This window comes from Malassezia restricta, chromosome V (assembly GCF_003290485.1).
Source record: "Malassezia restricta chromosome V, complete sequence".
Taxonomy (NCBI): Eukaryota; Fungi; Basidiomycota; class Malasseziomycetes; order Malasseziales; family Malasseziaceae; genus Malassezia; species Malassezia restricta.
Window position 1 is genome coordinate 51,001 of NC_040197.1, and position 19,272 is coordinate 70,272.

General features: G+C 50.0%; 14 protein-coding genes and 1 non-coding gene across 15 annotated transcripts; 6 read left to right on the plus strand and 9 right to left on the minus strand.

Moving 5' to 3' along the window:
• Nucleotides 1-131: 131 nt before the first annotated feature.
• On the minus strand, nucleotides 132-802 carry MRET_2862 (20S proteasome subunit beta 4; the record flags this gene model as incomplete). Its single annotated transcript, XM_027629489.1, has 3 exons — nucleotides 132-507; nucleotides 547-604; nucleotides 652-802. The coding sequence occupies 3 exons, from the start codon at nucleotides 800-802 to the stop codon at nucleotides 132-134; spliced, it is 585 nt and encodes a 194-aa protein (XP_027485294.1).
• A 143-nt stretch (nucleotides 803-945) lies between these two features.
• On the plus strand, nucleotides 946-1,785 carry MRET_2863 (kinetochore protein Mis12/MTW1; the record flags this gene model as incomplete). Its single annotated transcript, XM_027629490.1, has 1 exon — nucleotides 946-1,785. One exon carries the CDS (start codon nucleotides 946-948, stop codon nucleotides 1,783-1,785), a length of 840 nt encoding a protein of 279 aa, XP_027485293.1.
• A 64-nt stretch (nucleotides 1,786-1,849) lies between these two features.
• MRET_2864 (splicing factor 1) lies at nucleotides 1,850-3,334 on the minus strand (the record flags this gene model as incomplete). The annotated part of the gene is made up of 1 exon (XM_027629491.1): nucleotides 1,850-3,334. One exon carries the CDS (start codon nucleotides 3,332-3,334, stop codon nucleotides 1,850-1,852), a length of 1,485 nt encoding a protein of 494 aa, XP_027485289.1.
• A 148-nt stretch (nucleotides 3,335-3,482) lies between these two features.
• Nucleotides 3,483-4,408, plus strand: MRET_2865 (uncharacterized protein; the record flags this gene model as incomplete). Its single annotated transcript, XM_027629492.1, has 4 exons — nucleotides 3,483-4,001; nucleotides 4,031-4,117; nucleotides 4,146-4,160; nucleotides 4,187-4,408. 4 exons carry the CDS (start codon nucleotides 3,483-3,485, stop codon nucleotides 4,406-4,408), a joined length of 843 nt encoding a protein of 280 aa, XP_027485288.1.
• Nucleotides 4,409-4,496: 88 nt separating this feature from the next.
• MRET_2866 (diacylglycerol kinase (CTP)) lies at nucleotides 4,497-5,525 on the plus strand (the record flags this gene model as incomplete). The annotated part of the gene is made up of 1 exon (XM_027629493.1): nucleotides 4,497-5,525. One exon carries the CDS (start codon nucleotides 4,497-4,499, stop codon nucleotides 5,523-5,525), a length of 1,029 nt encoding a protein of 342 aa, XP_027485580.1.
• A 92-nt stretch (nucleotides 5,526-5,617) lies between these two features.
• MRET_2867 (uncharacterized protein) lies at nucleotides 5,618-6,069 on the minus strand (the record flags this gene model as incomplete). Its single annotated transcript, XM_027629494.1, has 3 exons — nucleotides 5,618-5,752; nucleotides 5,783-5,923; nucleotides 5,959-6,069. The coding sequence occupies 3 exons, from the start codon at nucleotides 6,067-6,069 to the stop codon at nucleotides 5,618-5,620; spliced, it is 387 nt and encodes a 128-aa protein (XP_027485290.1).
• A 62-nt stretch (nucleotides 6,070-6,131) lies between these two features.
• Nucleotides 6,132-8,300, minus strand: MRET_2868 (pre-mRNA-splicing factor clf1; the record flags this gene model as incomplete). The annotated part of the gene is made up of 1 exon (XM_027629495.1): nucleotides 6,132-8,300. The coding sequence occupies one exon, from the start codon at nucleotides 8,298-8,300 to the stop codon at nucleotides 6,132-6,134; it is 2,169 nt and encodes a 722-aa protein (XP_027485296.1).
• A 243-nt stretch (nucleotides 8,301-8,543) lies between these two features.
• MRET_2869 (copper ion binding protein) lies at nucleotides 8,544-9,362 on the plus strand (the record flags this gene model as incomplete). The annotated part of the gene is made up of 1 exon (XM_027629496.1): nucleotides 8,544-9,362. One exon carries the CDS (start codon nucleotides 8,544-8,546, stop codon nucleotides 9,360-9,362), a length of 819 nt encoding a protein of 272 aa, XP_027485295.1.
• Nucleotides 9,363-9,773: 411 nt separating this feature from the next.
• On the minus strand, nucleotides 9,774-9,880 carry MRET_t0047. The gene has a single exon. It is a non-coding gene; the product is annotated as a tRNA-Pro (tRNA).
• A 121-nt stretch (nucleotides 9,881-10,001) lies between these two features.
• On the minus strand, nucleotides 10,002-11,855 carry MRET_2870 (eukaryotic sulfide quinone oxidoreductase; the record flags this gene model as incomplete). Its single annotated transcript, XM_027629497.1, has 1 exon — nucleotides 10,002-11,855. One exon carries the CDS (start codon nucleotides 11,853-11,855, stop codon nucleotides 10,002-10,004), a length of 1,854 nt encoding a protein of 617 aa, XP_027485336.1.
• A 184-nt stretch (nucleotides 11,856-12,039) lies between these two features.
• MRET_2871 (transporter) lies at nucleotides 12,040-13,806 on the minus strand (the record flags this gene model as incomplete). Its single annotated transcript, XM_027629498.1, has 1 exon — nucleotides 12,040-13,806. One exon carries the CDS (start codon nucleotides 13,804-13,806, stop codon nucleotides 12,040-12,042), a length of 1,767 nt encoding a protein of 588 aa, XP_027485337.1.
• A 243-nt stretch (nucleotides 13,807-14,049) lies between these two features.
• MRET_2872 (mitochondrial genome maintenance protein MGM101) lies at nucleotides 14,050-14,850 on the plus strand (the record flags this gene model as incomplete). The annotated part of the gene is made up of 2 exons (XM_027629499.1): nucleotides 14,050-14,744; nucleotides 14,772-14,850. The coding sequence occupies 2 exons, from the start codon at nucleotides 14,050-14,052 to the stop codon at nucleotides 14,848-14,850; spliced, it is 774 nt and encodes a 257-aa protein (XP_027485334.1).
• A 2-nt stretch (nucleotides 14,851-14,852) lies between these two features.
• On the minus strand, nucleotides 14,853-16,253 carry MRET_2873 (ATP-dependent RNA helicase DDX47/RRP3; the record flags this gene model as incomplete). The annotated part of the gene is made up of 1 exon (XM_027629500.1): nucleotides 14,853-16,253. One exon carries the CDS (start codon nucleotides 16,251-16,253, stop codon nucleotides 14,853-14,855), a length of 1,401 nt encoding a protein of 466 aa, XP_027485335.1.
• A 103-nt stretch (nucleotides 16,254-16,356) lies between these two features.
• MRET_2874 (serine/threonine-protein kinase) lies at nucleotides 16,357-17,990 on the plus strand (the record flags this gene model as incomplete). Its single annotated transcript, XM_027629501.1, has 2 exons — nucleotides 16,357-16,784; nucleotides 16,817-17,990. 2 exons carry the CDS (start codon nucleotides 16,357-16,359, stop codon nucleotides 17,988-17,990), a joined length of 1,602 nt encoding a protein of 533 aa, XP_027485332.1.
• MRET_2875 (mitochondrial inner membrane) lies at nucleotides 17,987-19,177 on the minus strand (the record flags this gene model as incomplete). Its single annotated transcript, XM_027629502.1, has 1 exon — nucleotides 17,987-19,177. The coding sequence occupies one exon, from the start codon at nucleotides 19,175-19,177 to the stop codon at nucleotides 17,987-17,989; it is 1,191 nt and encodes a 396-aa protein (XP_027485333.1).
• Between the last annotated feature and the right edge of the window lie 95 nt (nucleotides 19,178-19,272).

A 19,272-nucleotide genomic window follows, 5' to 3' on the forward strand; every position in this document is an offset into this window, starting at 1 on the left:
AAGTTCCGTAGTTGGCAGTGCGAGAGAGATGTCGTGTCGCCCGCTATCACGTGACGACAACCACGCATTGGCGCCACCTAATGAAACAGACGGTCCATGCACGCGAAGCGAAGCTGGTGTATGGGAATCTATTAAATGGCTACTTCCCGTACGCCCTCACGGGTGATGATGCGTACAGAGAAACTGCCTACGTCAATCACAAAACGCGTGCGCATTTCATTGATACATTGTTTTAGCAATTGCAAGCCCTCTTCCAAAGACATATCAGGACGATGGTAGCGATCCATGGTAGAGAGCGTCAGGTAGGAAGCATAACCATGTGCAGCAAAAGGCACCTGAACAAGTGTACCGAGGTAGTCGATCCAGTATAGAGCAGGCTCTGAACTCGGCTCGTCGTATCCACCAAGCAACAAGTTCACTTGATATGGATGACGCGAGCGAATCGACTCAGCCAGTTGCGAGCGTATCCATGATGCAGCGGCCTTTGGTCGCAGGTCGATATTATTACTGTATGTTAGTGATCACCTTGATATGCATCACACGTACCGAATCGAATACAAGCGCATGTTCCGCTCAATGTATTCTGCAAACTGAATTGTATCACCTGCTTGTGTTAGAGTTCTCCACGCTCAGTGGTCGCGATTCACGTACCAGATTCACCAGCATATGTCATTACGAGATGATTCGATAAAACCTTTTGCTTGTCGTCATCCGACTTCATTTTGATGATGGAACGAGCTGCATTATTGTCTGATGCAATGATAGTAAACCCTTTGCCTGTGATGCCGAACAGACTCTCCATCGTGTCCAAGAGAGGAGGGCGTGTGGCATCCGCCGCTGAACTTCGTGCACCGTGATGACGACGCCTATTGGTCACGTGAACAATCACAATTCACGCGTCCTGTTCGTTGGCTCGCGCGGACGCTATGTATTTTCGTGGTTGCCATGTCGGACACGGCCGGTGTCTCGGATGCTGAAGCTGCGCGCAGGCATATCATTCTAACAGAAGTATTTGGGGTGCATCCACGCGTGATTGTAGATGCACTGGTTGTTTCCGCCAATGAACATCTTTACATTCGTGGCTCCCAATTAGAGGATACTGTGTATGCTCTACTGGGCGACACAGAGCATGCCGACAAAGCAGCGGAAGAAGGCGTGCACTCTATAACGACGCTTCTTGAACATGTAATTGATCACACAATGGACACATTTGAATTGTACTGCTTACGCTCGATCTTTGTCATCACACCAGAACAATCGCAATTCATGACCATGGCGCACCATCGGGGTCTGGATTTACGGCCCGCGGAACCTGCACCGCAAGAAGCGCAGTCGGATGATTCTAATACTGTATCCATCGTACCTGGACTGGAAGACCAGCTTCAGCGCCGACTAGCATGCGCGCGCGCAACACAACATCGCCTAGCTCAGGCTGAGGCCGCCTCTAAGCTTCGTCTTAATCGCATCATTACAGCTGCCCGTGCCTTCGATTTCATCTTAGAAGGTGCTCGGACATTCTGTGAAGAAAATGATGCAAATGCATCCGGTGCTGTGACGAATACAGCGGACGATATCATGTCGCAAGTTTACAATGTACTGGAGGCACTGAGTACGCTTATGGATGCTGAACCGCTGACCGTTTCTCTTCCCCCGACTTCGCACAACACCATCAATGACAGTGAAGAGTCTGCTACTGTAGACACGCGACGTGAGTGGGAAAAGGGCCGCGACGAATACCTAAATTGGGAGGCTCAACGCATCCTTGCCAGCATGAAGCGAACCTAACAAGATACCCCACAATGATACCCAGCCATGCAAGGCAGATATTTGTATTCTTGACATAGAACTATCATTGCTGCTGCTGCGCCAATGCTTGTTGGCGATAATACTCTTCCCATTCCTTGGAGTAGTCACGGACGCCTTGGCCGCCTGACTCCTGCATCTGCTGCTGCTGCGCTGCTTGCGCAGCATAGTATGCGGCCCATTCGGCTGAGTAGTCGCGCTGGCCATCGGCACCCGCCTGTCCTCCATCGGTGCCCCAACCATAATCGTAACCAACAGCGGTCCATCCACCCTCAGCATAGGAGCTATCGGGTAAGGAGTCATGTTGACTCCGGCCAGGACCAGGAGCATTCCATACACTAGGGTCACGCCATGGCGGAATTTTTTCACCGCGCTCGTTTTTGGGAGGTCCAGCGTAGCCAGGCACACCGAGGTATCCACTGGCGTAGCCTCCAGGCTGCTCACCCAACTCAGCCATCAAGGTAGCATACTCGGTATCAACTTGGTTGCCAACGGCGTCCATACCATCTCCGGCGGCACGGGGTGCGGAGAAGCAGTCACGAGCAAGGTGACCACTTTGTCCACATCGGTGGCATACCGTGTACGTCGTCCAATTCCGTTCATGAGGGCACTCAAACTTGCGGTGCCCTCGCTCGCCACAATTCTGGCATACTTGATTTTCATCATCACGCAGAGTACCATTTAATACAGCCAATTCACGCAGCTGGCTACGTTTATGGTCATTCTGCGTTTCGGGTGTGGATGCAGCAGTGGCGACGACTTCATTGATCAGTTTGATACAAAGCTTAATAGATCGTTCACTGTCTGCAGTGACAATACAGTGCATGTCTTCTTCCTCACCCTCTGTCGATCCTTTACCATGCTTCACGCTTCCCCGTCCACGGATATGAATTTTAGCACCACTTTGACTCTCCATTTTCTTAAGCGTATTTCCACGCGGGCCGACCAGCAAACCGAAAAAGTTGATCTCTGGAAACTCTCGGACAGGTAAATACACTTTCTCGGTAGGACGGCCCGACTTGCGGCTACTTTGATAGTCCAGCGGTGGACGATAGGACGGATCCAGACGCATTTGCCGTTCGATTAGGCGGGTTCGCTCTTCACTCAATTTGCGGTGGTAACGGATTTCTCGCGTGTTATTCCTGAATCCCTGGCTATCATAGGTAGGAGGAGGCGATGGTGAGCGTTCCCGTTCAGGTGGAATCACGTCACCTGTACGCAGCTTTCGATTGATCTCGTCCAGTCGCACTTGGATGGCGTAACGATCAAGTTCTTGACCCGAAACATTACCAGTTATAGCTGCAGATGAAGCATCTTTACGATCAGATTCATCACCCCAACGTGAACGTCGTTTACGCGCACCTTCGTGATGTGAGGCACGCGACATGTCATAATCATATGAACGTTTTGGGGGAGCGCGTTCGTATCCTCCGGCGCCGATACCACTAGACGCACCCGAGCCCCATCTGCGCGTGTTACCAAGGGGCTGTGCATTCATGCCCGTTCTCTGGGCACTGTTTCTCCAAGACATGATGAGCTCCTATGTCAGGGCAAAACGTCAGCGCCTTTTTCTGCCAGTGGGACAACGGGTGTTCAATCGCCCATAAGCAAGCCACGTGGTCACACGTGGAGCAGAGCGCAGCTGATACATGACGCGTGCACCTCATTTAACACTCGCCATGGCCAAAGACTCGAACGCCGCACAGCGCCGGTCCAACAAAGCTCGACAACAAGCGAAAGGCAAGAAAGTGCAAGCTAATGCACCTAAAAAGGAGCCTAAGACATCAGAACTCGAGACAAGTACTGCACCACCTAACCTTGATAAGCAAGATGCACCTACACAGCTCGTGCTAGAACAGACATTACATGAACAGGAGGATCAAATCGCAGCTCTTCGCCAAAAGAATGAAGCTTTACAAAACGAGCTTAAAGAAACGCAGCACACTCTTCAAGAAAGTCATCGCGCTTTTGCTGACCAAATGGTGGGCCTTTCTGCTAGTTTCGATCAAGACAAGGAAGAAGCTTGCAAGCAGGTACGAACGGAACTGGATCAAGTGCGTGCAGAACTAAACGTATCACGATATAAAGAACGAGCCCTCACCGAGCAACTGCACGAGCTAGAGAACAAAATACAGATTGACGCTTCCGCAGCATTGTCTCCATTTACGGCTCTTAAAGACATCCAAGCACAGCTACATGTACGTTTGCAGCGACTCACACAACGTAGGATGTTGTGGCCCATGCTTCCAACCCTCCAAACGAATCTTTTGCCAGTATCGCTGAATCCTTTGGCTATACCCAGGACTCCGAATACGTACGTATGCTTATCGCTCACATCCCAGACCTTCGTTGAAAAGGTACGATCTTAGGGCTCTTACCCCAGCTTCATGCCGCGCATCATGCAAAATATACCAATCTATACTTGGCTACGAAGCAAGGATTCCAGGCATTGACAAATGAATTTACTCGTACGCTCACACAGATGGAGCAGGCTCTTAAGGATACGACGCCAGATAAGATGGAGAGCGTACTGCGTTCCGTGCGCGACTATCAGGCACGTTTGATGCAAGAGTGTCGCCACTTTATTGGACCCGAGTCGAGATGAATTTATTTCGGCCGAGTCACATCGTCGAGGTCGCGTCGTGTATATAGTGCCAGCCGATTTGTATGGCGTGAACCAGCCGGCGATACTTATGGGTGATACAAATACATTGAAGCAAGCGCCTCCAGCAATGCCGCAAAGGTCCAATTCAAGGGATACGGGAGGTGCTGTGCTGCGTGCATTGGCTCGTTCGCCTCACTATAATGAAAATTTGCATCGTGAGGATTTGAAACCTGTGCCTGCGCTCGATCTGAATGACAAGACAGGAGGGTCTATGTATGCAAATCTTGTGTATGAATGGGAGGTGCCCCGTAAGCTATTCCATTGTATCACTGGATTTGTGGTGCTGTATTTGTACAAGATGAATGTCAATGTCGAGGTTATTATCCAGACGCTATTTAACATTTTTCTTGTTGTGGCTTCAGCTGACCTACTACGACTCAATTCACCTACGTTTGAGCGTTTCTTCGAAAGTATATTAAGCGTGCTGATGCGTGAAAGTGAGAAAGAGCGTGTTAATGGCGTCGTGTGGTACCTCATCGGTGTCATGACTAGCTTGCACTTTTTCCCTGAGGATATTGCTAGTGTGTCGATTATTGTACTTTCATGGTGTGATCCGGCCGCATCCACGTTCGGACGTATGTTCGGAAAATGCACACCGTCACTACCCGGTGGCATTTTTGCACGCCGCAAATCGCTAGCAGGCTTCCTGGCCGCATGGGCGGTTGGCTCATTGATTGCTTATTTGTTTTGGGGTGCCGGCATTGCCAAGGCAGGTGAGCGTGCGTCGGGTTTGTCTTGGGAACCTGCCTCGAATGCTATGTTCGGCACTGCCCTAATGCCTGACGCACTTCGCACCGGCTGGCGTGGCTTTGCCCGTGGCTTTGCCGTCACTGACTCTAATTTTGCAGAAAGATTGAGGAACCTAACACGACCTCGGATACCTGCAATGCCTCCTATTTTGATGTTTACATTATGCGGCCTGATTGCTGCTATGACAGAAGCACTTGAGCTTGGTGGACTAGACGACAATGTCGCCATCCCCATCCTTTTTAGCTTCCTTCTCTGGTTTTCACTATGGGCCTGGGGTCAAATTATGTCGTCTATGTCTCTCCTTTAATTAAGTCGATCGGCTCATTCACTGTCATTTATAAATACACATATAGAAATTGGCTGCAAATGCCTCGTCTTCTGTTTTGCTTAACTGATCTGCTATTCGCGTGGTCGCCGTAGAGTAGAGCGCCCGTGAACGCGTTGATACAACATCCCCTCATACTTGCGTGTTTGGTAAACCTGTCGCCATATATAGACCGAAAGGGCTAGCACCATAATCAGAACGTTGATGAGCTGGAGATAGTCAGGTCGAGTCATACGTACCACATACTGTGTATACTTATACACTTCCGCATGTATGAACTTTCCACAAGCACTCCATCCTGGTACTTGGGCCCCTGTGATTGTTTGCAGACATTCCACAGGTTGTCGATTGTTGTAGGGTCGACAGTACGGGTACGCTAACTAAAATCATGGTCAATGCAACAATCGCAACGTACGTGATCCTCAGGACACGGCTGACATTCTCCGACGGGCATACAAATATATTCCCTATCCAATGCGCCCGACGCGTGCTCCAGCCATGCCGCCGGCTTTTCTGTCGACGTCATGCGGAACAAGTTTTGGGAAGCACGCGGTAATATTCTAAGATCTCCACATGTGGTATAGGAAACTACGAAGCTTCGGAGGCTGTTCGCTGTGCATGCCAAGCACGAGCCATCTGGAGCAACTTGTGGGATGGCTTGTGCTGCTCTTCATCCTCAGGGAATGTAAGATCGTAATATTCTTCCGTGGTGCCTTCAATACCATTTGGTACAGGGCGACGCTGTTTTGTTATACGTGGCATCTTGGCTTGCACTGTGTCCAGACTTGTCTGATCACCATGCTCCGCCTCGAACGCCTTCCACGCTTCCAAAAGCACTACACGTTCTTCTTTCAGGCCTTCTTCTTTCAAGCTTTTATAGCCACGTTCAAACACCTGACGCGTCTGATTCGCTGCTTCATGACGTACAGCGGCCCGCTGCGCTTGCTTTTCCTCTGTCAGGACGATTTCAAGACCCTCTTCTTCAGCTTCAGCATCCTCATCCTCTTCCAAAGCAAGAGCAGCAGCCATTTTACTCAATGCATAGCTGATCCATACCTTGACATGATTCGTCTTTCCCAGCAGGCGTTCGTACAATGCATCCACACGTTCCAACTCGCGCTCAGAAAACTCAAAGTCAATATATGCCTTCCATAGCACCTCGGGCATATCCATGCCCACCGAATCAGACTCTGCCTGACCAATGCCCAACTCGTAGATGGCACGAGCCCGATCCAAGTCGAACAAATTCTGCTCCAACTCGGCAAACTTGACCCATGTAGCTGCATTACCGGCATCCCATTCAAGCCATTTTTCATAGAGTTTTCGAGCTCGATCAAATTCTTTCAACTTCAGCTCTAGCTCAATGTAGCCTTTGAAGAGCTTTGGCTTGGGGGACACGCCAATAGCTGTGCCTAAAAGCTTTCGTGCGAGAGGAAGGTCCAAACGCCGAATTTCAAACTTGGCATAGTTAAGCCATAATTTAGCAAAGGTAAATTCTTGGTGTGGTACGAGAGAAAGACCTGACGCATACACCTTTTTCGCCCGATCCAAGTCTTGAGCATCTAATTCTTCAAATAGAGCATATCGAAGCCATAAGTAAATATATCGACGCCACAATCGCTTCTCAGGTGCTGGCGGAACCAACCTCAATGCACGCTCATACACATTGCGCACCTTATTGCATGCCGATTCGAGAGTTGCACCTGATGCATCCTCCTCCAACAAAGAACGATAATACTCTTCTTCTAAGCGAGTATAATTGAACCATGTGTCGTAATTGCTTGTACCATCGGCCTCCTCAATTTCTTCTTCGTATTGCAGGCGCCGCTTCTGAGTAACTGTATCTTCCACACCTTTCATGTTTCCAAACTGCTTCTCAAATTTGGTATAACTGGTATAAATGCCTTCACTTTTGGCACGGGGGATCCTTTCAAGAGCGTACTTGTAGATCATACGAGCCCGGTCATACTCGCCTTGACGTATCTCCATTTTAGCAAAGGCAGTGAATATTGTTTGCGCACGTTCTAGCGCTTCTTCCTCCTCGCCATAAAAGTCAAGGGCCATATGAAACACTTGACGGGCCTTGTCAAGGCTATCCCGGTCCTCTTCATACTTGGCCCATTTGATCCATTGTTTAGGTTCAGGATGGCAGGTCACAGCACGCTCCCAAACAGCACTCGCTTTATCAAACTCATGATAACGCATTTCGAATGCAATATAAGCATTCCACGCACGCTCATCAGGCTCCCATTCCATCCAACGCTCAAATATTTCACGCGTGCCGTTCACATTGCCAAGCAGCTCTTCCACATGGACATACTTGTACCACAGTTGGTCTATTCTTGGCAAGATAGAAACAGCCCGGTCAAATAAATTGCGCGCATGATTAATATTGCGCATTTTCAGTTCTTGCTCCGTGTATCGGAGCCAGAGGGGTATATGGTGTGGGTTCACATCAAGCGCTCGCTCAAATACCGACCGTGCTCTGTCCATCTGACCCTGTGTTGCTTCCCAAGTTGCATAGCGTATCCACGCGGCCATGTTTCCTCGCAGACGACGGATCGCATCCTCAAACTCAGTGCGCTTTCTCGCACGATAATCTTCCAGCTCTTCATAGCTTTCAATACGGAGTCGAGGAGCTTTGCGCTTCGGCGCGATCTGTCTCTCTTGGGCTTCACGTAGCAGCTGCTCTGCAGTAATCTGCAGCGGAGCAGGCGCTCGGTTCTTTATACGCGGTGCACGTCCTTCGATTGACATACGCAGTCTCCCTACTTACGGAGTCCGATGGCGACTGAAGTTTGTAATGAACCACAGGGTTCCTACATCACGTGATCATTAGGCAAAATGTCATGCGTAACGAGCCAACAACATTGGTGCTTCGAGGGAATATTGCGGGTGCCAAGGCTTGCTGCATTTACGAGAACGTATATTATGCCAAGATCCGTAACCACCCCAAGGCCTTCGTCCATTACCTTCCAACTCTCACACAATTTTTGGAAAATGTCGGCTGTCCCGACTCGAAAAATACCATCAGAGGGTGGCAAATCTCTCAAGCTTGCTTGTGCTACTTGTATTCAAGGCCACAGGGCATCTTCTTGTAAGCACCAGGATGGATCTAAGGGTCCCCTTCTGGTGGTTAAACGTCGCGGTCGGCCGCTGTCACAATGCCAAGAGTGCCGGGAGCGTAGGCTACTTACCGGTAGACACACGCGTTGTGATTGTAAAAAGAAGGAAAAGAAAACTGCTGAACCAAGCGAGGAACGTCCCATGAAACGCCGTGTTAGCAATTCGTCCACGCCGATCGATTTATCTAGCCGTGCTTCGTCTTGTAAACAGGGACCCCTTTCCTTTGAATTTTTACTTAATCCTTGCAAGTGTGAAGATGGCACTATATGTGTTTGTTGCAGATCCCCTTACGATGATCAAAAGCTCGAACCTATCACTAGTTGTTACAAAGAAAATTTTGCAAACATTGCCCCTACATTGCCTAAAGAACAATCTTCAAGTTCATGCTGTGTTCCACCATCTATCAAGTTGCAAGATGATGTCAACCGATCGATGAAATTGTTAGCCAAAGCTGCAGACATGTCTCGATCCTATACACCCGAGTGCCAATGCATCGGGCCATGCCGCTGTAAAGGGTGCTTGGGACATGACTCGAAATATAACCAAGCAGAACTCAGTGATGCCCCCACCTGTAAAACATGTGTCGCATGTGACATTTCTATGGAGAATCCAACAGGTATTGACACTATTGATCGTTGGGCTTTCACGGATGCTGGCGTATCCAGCCAGCGTTTTGCGTACGATGTAAAGTAAAATTCCATGTCTATGAGTCACAACTCTCACCCTCTGCTGCAAAAATTTGTCAATGCATGTCCTCTCCCTTTTTCCCTCTTCAATATGTAACATTATTTATACGTATAGCGGTTTGAAAGAATGCATGATTCTATGTCAAGTATTGCCAAATAGCTGCAAATGCACAGTGATTCAGCTATTCTGGAAGCTCTCATTATGTCACATTCGCTAGCGGTTCACCTCCGATAATTCCGCTCGGACTTGTCAAAATATTGACGCCAAGACATTGCTCTCACGTTTTTTGCCACTCATGCGGAATAAATTAACTGATGACGTCAGAACACGACTCCGTGAAAAATGTCTTATCTGGGCAAAGCCATCGTACTCCGATCTGCCACGGAACTCCGACGCCATTGCATGATTCAACAAAAAGGGGCCCAACCGGGAATTGAACCCGGGACCTCTCCCAGTGCTCAGGGCTCCCCTGAGGGTATCGAAATTTTCCCGAAGGGAGTATAATACGACTATACTATTGGGCCGCAGCGTTAGGAGCTTGCGTCCAATTGAGCTACTAATTCAGATTACCCATTTAGTTTTTACTGTAGTTACGACTCGAATGCCAACTGATCCTTTTCTTTGGAAATACGGAATGTCAATTATCTACCACAACGCACGACGCTCAGCACGCTGTGCCCGCGAGATGCGCTTGTTCATACCCCATGTGGCTTTCTTAAGTTCGCTCTCGGCTTCACGAGCCTGACGAACACTTTTTGGGGCAGGCGCCACAATGCTAACAAAAGTGGGTGAGCAGCCAAACTCCTTAGCAAGGTGGCCCGCGGTGTTCGTGTATGGGTCTTGATTACGAAGCACTTGCATTTGTGCGATTTGATCATCGGTCACCTGGTTAGTGGCGGCACGAGCTTGACGATGATGCTTGGCTAGTGCCGGTGGCAGATTGGCAAGGCGCTCGTCTGATAGGGGAGCAGCTGCATCAAATAGGGCTTGTGACGCTTCCACATTCATGCGGCTAGATTCTTGCGAAGGTGGGGGACGTACCACAAAAGTCTCACCCGATGTGAGAGGAAAGCGCGTAGCGTAGGCGCTGGTGTCCAGTGGATCACGAGGGTGACGAACAGGTGTGTTGCGCATATTACGAGCGCTTGTGGAGAAAGAACGAACACTGCCCAAGAAGCCCTTTGGACCAGCCCACTTGCCCTTGACCATGCTGTTGTAATACACCCAGGGGAAAAAGTCCTTCTTGAGATAGTAAAAGGCACGCTGAGGCTTGGATTGATCAAGACCATACTTGGAAAAGGTTTCCTTGAGCTGGAGACCATACTTGAATTCAGCAAGCAGGACCTTGCCATACTCGGTGATAAGAGGGCATGATGTGTAACCGTCGTACGTAGCAATGGGTTCCTTGTTCTCGAGCGCACTCAGAAGGTTGGCTACGAGCACAGGTGACTGTCCCGTGATAGCAGCGGCCGTCTTACTGGTCGGCAGCGAGCTTGAGTCGCCCAGCGACCACACATTGTCGTACTTGACGTGACGCAGTGTTCCCTGGTCCACTTCGGCGTAGCCGCCGCCGTTGGCGAGTGGGGACTTCTTCAAAAACTCGGGGGGGCTCATAGTAGGAACAACGTGCATAAAGTCGAACGACTTCTTGACCTGTTCGCCATCGGGACGCTGGAAGACAGCCGTCTTGGCGTTATCCTCAATCGCTACAAGGTTGTGTTGGAACAGGCCGGTCACGCCGCGCTCCTCGCGCAGTTCGTCAAGAACCTTACTGTAGTGAGGCACGCTAAACATGGTCGGCATGCCTTGAGCAAAAGTGATCTTGATAGGAGAGGAGGGGTCCTTCTTGTAAAGGCCAGCATTTTGCCAGTGGTCGAGGGCAAGCCACATGATCTTCTGCGGCGCACCAGCACACTTGATGGGCGAGGAAGGCTGGGTAAAAATAGCCTCACCTTCTTTAAGTCTGTTCAACTTGGGGAACACCTGTTCCACTGTGTCGTAGGTGTAAATCGATGCCACAGACGACTCGGGGTTGTACAGGGCCTCGCGAAGACCCTTTATGGAGTCAAGTGTTATGCTGTATCCAGAAGCAATGACAAGGTGATCGTACTCGAGCTTTTCACCAGATGCCATCATCACCTGGTTCTGTTCAGGCGACATGGTCGTCACCGCATCCTTGTAGAGTTGAATTTTAGAGTCGACGAGCGAGTCTTCCCGACGGCGCAAATTCTCACGCGTCTTAAGACCACCACCCACAAGCGTCCATCCGGGCTGGTAGTCGTGGAAGTTGGATGGCTCGACGATAGCAATCTCATCTTGAGCAAACTTGCCGCTATTGAGAAGCTGGTGTGCCACACTTAGGCCGGCCGTACCACCACCCACTACAACAACTTTGTGCGCAGCATTCAAAGCGCGAGCAGAAGATGAAAAGAGCTGTACACGCCCCATGCGCTTGGGCATAGTTGCAACACGCATTCCTTGCGAGAACAACGCCATCATGATGGAGAACGAACCGGTGACAGCAGTGGCGCCACATGCGAGACGGGGTGGCCGTATCCTCAAGATCACGTGAAATTTCATCAGGATGGTGTGCTAGGCACATACTTGGATGCTAATAATGCCATGGGACTCCAAAATCTCTATAGTACATTGCCATGACGACGTCTACTTACAAATAGCTCATTCAAATGGCCGTGGTGCCCCGGGGTTCGTAAGGAAGCAGCAACATTAAAGCTGAAGTGACAATAAACGCAGAAGCGGACACATAAATGGGTGGCTTGAAACCATTCTGTGAGGCATAGACGGCCACAATCGTAGCCACAATACCGAAAACACGTTGAACACTCATAGACAGGCCATCGCCCGTGCCACGCTGGGGGGCTGGAAAAACCTCATATGTGATAGCATAAAGTACCGCATACATGGCATTTTGCGTCAGGTTTACAGCGCAGTTCCAACCGAGAATGGCCGAGGAATTATTTGCCGTCGTAAACAAGAACAGAAACAAGCCTGTAAGCATGGTAAAAAACGCCATGGTACCGCGGCGTCCAATGCGTGGAATTTCTACTCCGGCAGCAGCGACGAAACTACCGGGAATACCACATACGGACATAATCACCAAATCACGATATTGCCTTGACAGACTCTCGGCATCATCCGAGGCATCGTTTATCTGGGCTAGGTATGTTGCAATGAACGAATTGTACAGTGGGTATGCAAGGCCAATCAATCCCCAACATAGTGTGATAAAAATCGTGTTCCGGGCCATTTTCCGCGACGCAAACAAAGCTGACAGGGGTGAACGGTCGATGTGCTTAAGTGTGCGTCGAATATTATCTGGGCGCAAACCACTCATATTCCAGCTGCGTTGCATCCATCTGGTATATTTAGATCCATACTGGACTTGAGACTTTGGGTTTTCTTTGGGTGAATCAGATTCTACCACTGCATGGACCGTGTTCGTGGCATCGTAAGCAATGGGCTTAAATTTGGCATCACGTAGCTGTTCAAAGGTAAGATGTAGTTTCTTCTTGTTTTCTTTAGCGATAAACAAAAGCACCTCGTATGCCTCCTCCTCGCGACCAGCTGCTAACAAGAACTTGGGCGACTCAGGTACAGGATACACCAGAAAGCGAATGATAAACATGAGCATCACTGTACCACCCAGCAAGAACCAAGAGTACCGCCAGCCCCAGTTGTCAGCTTTAAGGCAAGGTGGCTTATCATTATCACTACCCTTCCAGTTGATATTGTCTTCACAGTAGTAATTGGTGATAAATGCCCAAGAAATAAGAGCAGCATATAGCTGACCAATGCACCAAAAGAGAGACAAGAACGTGAGAATCCACTGTTGTGGGCCAGGAATGTACTCAATAAGCATAGCACCATCGACAGGTAAATTTCCGCCCAGACCCAGACCAAGCAATCCGAGCAACACGCACATGACAGGAAAGCTGGGCGCTGCGCCAACGGCAATACCAAAAGCAGCAGATATAAACAGGGTAAGGTTCCAGGAGGGACGCCGGCCGATGACGTCCGATAGGAAGCCCCATGCGAGGGAACCTATCAAGAGACCAGAGTAAAGAGAGAAGGTTGCCCACTTAGGGGAGTGCTCCCTTTCTCCCAGATTCCATTCTTCTTTAACGAGCGTCAGCGTCATACTCAATACCTCGAACCAGATATTATCTGCCAACCAGCCGAATCCAGCAAGAAGGGTCAGCTTGATTTGGAATGCACCAAAGCCAATATCCTCGTGGATGATCTTGTTCACAAGCGCAATTTGTCGACTGTAGTCCACAGACACACCCACCTCCTTGGCGAAAAGGACGTTACTGTCAATGGACTCGTAGTCCGCTTTCACCTCCTCATCATGCCAAGTTGAGGTCGGCTGTTCGACGAGCTCCTCTTCAATTCTGACGCGAGGTACAGAGTCTTGTGGCTGCCCGCTCATATTGAAAGAAAGCACCTACACGGCAGACCAGAGCTTTTCGCTTTGCACTGGCACCTTTCGTACGCGACTTACCTACAGACGTAGGGTGGTAGGTTCGTCAAGAATTCGACACGTTTAGACTCACCTGGGTTTTCACGACCGGCCCTTAAGCCTAGACTATCACGTGAGCAAAGGACATGCCAGAAGCGCTCCTCGGCGCCATTTATCAGCGCGACGCGCGCGGCTTTGGTTCGTGTGCTCATAATGCTTTCTACGGGACATGCTGTACGGCATACCCTATTCAAGGGCGCTCCATTGCGCTGCTTCTCGCTTTCAGCGCAGAGATCGTCCGCGAATGTATCTTCGTGGGCAGATCGCATGACTTCCGCATCCTCAGTGCGCACACCCAAACCAGCAAATGCGAATGTGCCGCCGCCAATACAATCCAACAAAGATAATTTGCCGAATAAACCAGAGCAAATGAATCCTGCATCTCAAATGGAATGCTCCCTAGGCTACGATGGTATCGGAATTCGCCCTTTTCCATCTCATGTAGCGCAAGTTCTGTGCGAACCAATCCAGAAAGACGATGTGGAAATCAAGCCGGATGGGCTGCTGTACCTGCCTGAAATCAAGTACAGGCGAATCTTAAATCGTGCCTTTGGTCCAGGTGGATGGGGTCTCAAGCCCCAAGGAGAGCCTGAAATTGCTCAAGGCATTTTGAGTCGTGAGTGGACATTAATTTGTTTAGGCCGCTTCGTGTCGACGGCACGAGGCGAGCAAGAATTCTTTCGTCCCAATGGTGTCCCCACGGCCAACGAAGGGGCAAAATCCAACGCTCTGATGCGATGCTGCAAGGACCTCGGGATTGCATCCGAGCTATGGGATCCACGGTTTGTTCGACAGTTCAAGGCTAAACACTGTGTCGAAGTATGGTGCCAAACGGCGGATGGAAAAAAGTACGTATACAACACACTTATATGCAGGAAAAAATACTGGCGCCGAAGAGATGACGAACCGTTTCAATATCCGGCCAAAGAAGTAGGCACTGTGGGCAAGACGTGAATTCACCGCCTCTTGTGACCCTTTTTGCTTCGATACGCGCCTGCTTCCATCACATCATCGTCGCGATCGCGATCATCATCCAGTCCTGCAGCCTGTTTGCGCTTTCGGCGTCCTGCACCACTTGCGCTGCCCAGTCCCTTTTCTTGTAACTCGCGAAGTGCCGCACGCTGCGCCTCACCGACGCGTTCGGACAAGAGCATGACCATCTCACGATCATTAGCTTCAGGGAACTCTTCCAGTCTCTTGCCGATGGCCGCTTCGATGCGCTGGAGCAGCTCCACATCATACTGCGTCACAAGCGTAACGCTGCGTCCCTGACGTCCCGCGCGTGCAGTTCGACCTACGCGATGAATATAGTCTTTAGAATGTGTAGGAATATCAAAGTTGACGACCATGTCCACGGCGGGAATATCCAAGCCACGCGCCGCAACATCGGTGCACACCATAATTGAGCGACCACCAGCCTTGAATTTGTTTAGAGCACCCAAACGGGCTGTTTGTGAAAGCTGTCCATGCAACGGAATGGCAGAGAAGCCCAGCAGACGCAGCAACACTGCCAGACGCTGGGCATCGTGTACAGTACGTGTGAATACAATAATTGAGTGTCCGGCTTGCTCATTGGCCAGGTGAACAAGATAGGTATCCTTGTGCGCGAATGGCATGAACAAATAATACTGATGCAGTGTTGACGCTGTCGAGTACTTGCTTCCAATTTCCACTCGCACAGGGCTCCGCAGACTTGCACGCTGCAATTTGGCCACTTTCGTAGTCATAGTCGCACTGAACAACATAGTACGGCGCTCTTTGGGAATGTTTTGGAGTAATTTATCAATCACAGGACCAAAATCAAGATCCAGTAAACGGTCAGCTTCGTCCAGCACGAGGTATTTGAGGGTACGCAAACTGAAGCCCTTGGTATTTTCCAAGTGGTCCTGCAAACGTCCAGGTGTCGCTACGATCACATGCGGGCGCTTGGACAAAGCAATAGCCTGAGTCATCATATCCATACCACCTACAATCGTGGCGCACCGCACGCCGATCGTGGCGCCCAGCGCTTCGATTTGTTGCGATATCTGGTACGATAATTCTCGCGTTGGCGACAAAATACATGCATAAAATGGACGCGGGTCATTCCACAATCCCTGGAGAATCGGGATGCCAAAGGCCGCCGTTTTACCACTGCCTGTCTGCGCCAGGCCAATCACGTCACGGCCCTGCAATGCTTCCGGAATGGCCTTGGTCTGAATTGGTGTTGGACGCGAAAAATGAAGCTTCTCACAAGCCTCGCAAATAGGATCAATAACTCCTAGTTCCTTGAACGATACAATCGGCTCCTCTGACTCTTCTACCTGAACATCCGATGATGCTTCCCTCGGTGCTTTCTCGTCCGGCCTACTATCCATGGTGGACGCTAGGAAAAAATCTTTGATTGTCATCCTCCACACAAAGAACACGTGAAGTCAGCCACGATAGGAGAGTGTGCGGGCCCAAAGCATTCCATTCATCATGCCGTGGGATCAGTGGCGTCACGATTTGAACCACAAACTCGATAAATGGGGCGAGGAAAAATTTAACTTACCTGCGAGTCGAGAATCCAAAAAGGACAAGCGAGGATTGTCCTATGAAGAACGACTTGCCAATATACGGTCCGGAGGTGGTGCCGCTGGACACATGCAAGTCACACCCTCCCAACAGCGGCCACGCGCTGTGCCGCCACCCCCTTCGAGTGCGCAGCCGTCGCACCCAACCACGCAATATGTGACGTCGCAAGAAGCGCCAGCTGTAGTGACTGCGTCTGCCACGCCCGGTGCTACAGGGCCAACTGGTACTACCCATATCGAGTTTTCTCGTTTTACGGAGTCGGACAAACAGGCCTTTTTCGCTTTGCTAGATGAATACTTCTCAAAACAAGGTGTACATGGTGGTGATATGTGGTACGTATGAACTATGACTGACGACTAGATAGGCTCGATGACGCGTTTGATTTCGACACTGAGCTGCAACCAGTGGGTCATGGCCTGTGTTCTGCCGTTTACAAAGCGCGTTCATCCCTTCAAGCTGTGATCCAAGAAGGCGGTGTTCCTGGTTATGCTTGCCTAAAGCAAGTGGATGTTGATGTACAGAACGCCCCGCATGACATTCAACGTGAGATAGCCTTGTTACAAAGGACACGACATGCGAATCTGTCAGTGCTTCTTGCCGCGTTTACTGATACACCTGATCCTTTTACGACCATTTATAACCTTGTTATGCCGCTTTATCCCATTCAGCTGACAGATGTTCTCAACAGTCCACACTTCCAACCAGCGAACTGCTCTTTGTCCGACGTTACCAACGAAGACATTCCCTGGATTCATTTGCTGGGCTCACATACGTTTGCTTCCCTGGTTTCTACCTGCTTCCAACAACTAATGCAAGCTATCGCATATCTGCATCGTGAAGGCATTGCACATCGGGATATCAAGCCATCCAATGTACTATTTAGCACTGATGGCATGCTCAAATTGATTGATTTAGGCGTCGCATGGGAAGTCAACATGCGAGAAATCCCCCCATATGGTTTTCATACATCAGATGGTTGCTCGGATCGTGCCTACATTAGCGATGTGGGAAGCGGCGCCTTCCGTGCACCTGAACTGCTATTCGCCCCTAAAAACGGCTACGATGCGTTCAAGGCAGATATTTGGTCACTTGGAACGGTGATGGCTGGATTTTTCACCGTCTTGCTTGAGGAAGAGACACCTTCCATGGACTATATGCCTTGGGAACGCGAGCTCTTCCCCTCTCGGCCTATGCGTCCTCAATCTCGCATCTACCACCGGAGCACACTTTTTGACTCCTCTAGTGGGGACATTACATTGGCTTGTGATATTTTCAAAGTATGCGGTTTACCAAGCAGCGTGTCTGACTGGCCAGAAGCTGAGCACTTCCAACCACCGCTAGGAGAATTTCCTTTTATGCATGGCGCCCCAAGAGAATCACTTCATGAGCGCCTACCGAATTGGACACAATTGTCTATATCAGATACATCGCCCGCTGCTCAAACATTGCAGGTGTTTGTCCAGAAAATACTCCCTACCATGATGCAGTTATCCGCATCCAAGCGACCCTCTATAGACTATCTTGTCACACAACTCTAATTTACAGGGATGGGTTGTAATGAAGCGTTTCTCTGCAGAGCTTGAATTGCCGGCATTGTCGATCCACAATGTTGGCTGTGGTAAATGCGCTCGGCATAGGGCAACCAATGTTGGATATTTGAGATACGCTGGGAATTCACAGGATGTGTGGACAAAAGCTGTCTGGCCGAATCAGCCAGCGGGCCGCTGCGAGCTTCGTCTGCATTCATGCGCTGCCAGAATTGGACAGCCTGTCTTGGATCATAACAAGCCTGTGACATGATTCGCAAGCCCAACTCATCTGCTTCACTTTCAATGCGGCGTGAGTTAGGCAAAGACAATAAAAGGTTGAGCATGATCCGACTGAGACCAATATCTAGGCCCAACATATCCAGTGCGAAAGCTCCTGCCATCAAGATTTTACTGCCGGCCATCTTCTCAGCCGAATGTCGAGCAATTTGGTGGGCCACCTCATGCGCCAGAACGGTTGCCAGACCCGCGTCATTTTCACAAACAGGTAATATGCCTGTGAAAACAAAAATGTGGCCACCAGGGAGAACAAACGCATTCTTTTGGCGTGGATCGTTGACGACATGAACGGTCCATTGTGATGGGGGTGCGCCTTGCGCGCGATGTATGTCTAGATACCGACAAGCTTGGATGATACGCTGAGCCACGCGGTTCACCTGAGCATGTTGTACCGACCAAGATGGAAGTATGCGGCCATTGTACTGTTGCAGGACACTTCGATATGCTTCTTGTCCCATTTTCCACTCGTCCAAGGGACCCACATCAATGAATCGCCAACGTCCTGTTGAGGGTACTTGCTCTAGATGACATACATAATAAATGCCTGCACCTCCCAGAATGATTGCCACAAGACTGAGTCGAGGATGATCTACCACCCCAGAAGCACGCCGCCTGGCTTCAACGAATTGGTTTACTGGTTGTGCAGGCACTCTGTAAGTTGATGGTCGCTGGTATGTTGCTCTCTTTATTGGTGGCGTGGAATGCTTCAGTTGTTCTTCCATGCGCTCGCGTAATAGCTCGGCGAATTGCTCGCCCTGTGTACGAGGACGGCGCGGTTGACGAGAACGAACGCGCCCTGTATGAAATGCGTATAACCTTATAAGCCCGTAGAGCCCAGCGGATCGTGAGGCACCGATGCCATGGTATTGCCTCCCACACATGCGTGCCGCTAGCATCATGTTTCAAGAGGTGTATGGCTACGTCATAAAGAATTGCGTAATACAGTATTACGTATGTGACATACGATTGGCACTAACTGTACTTGGCAGAGCGG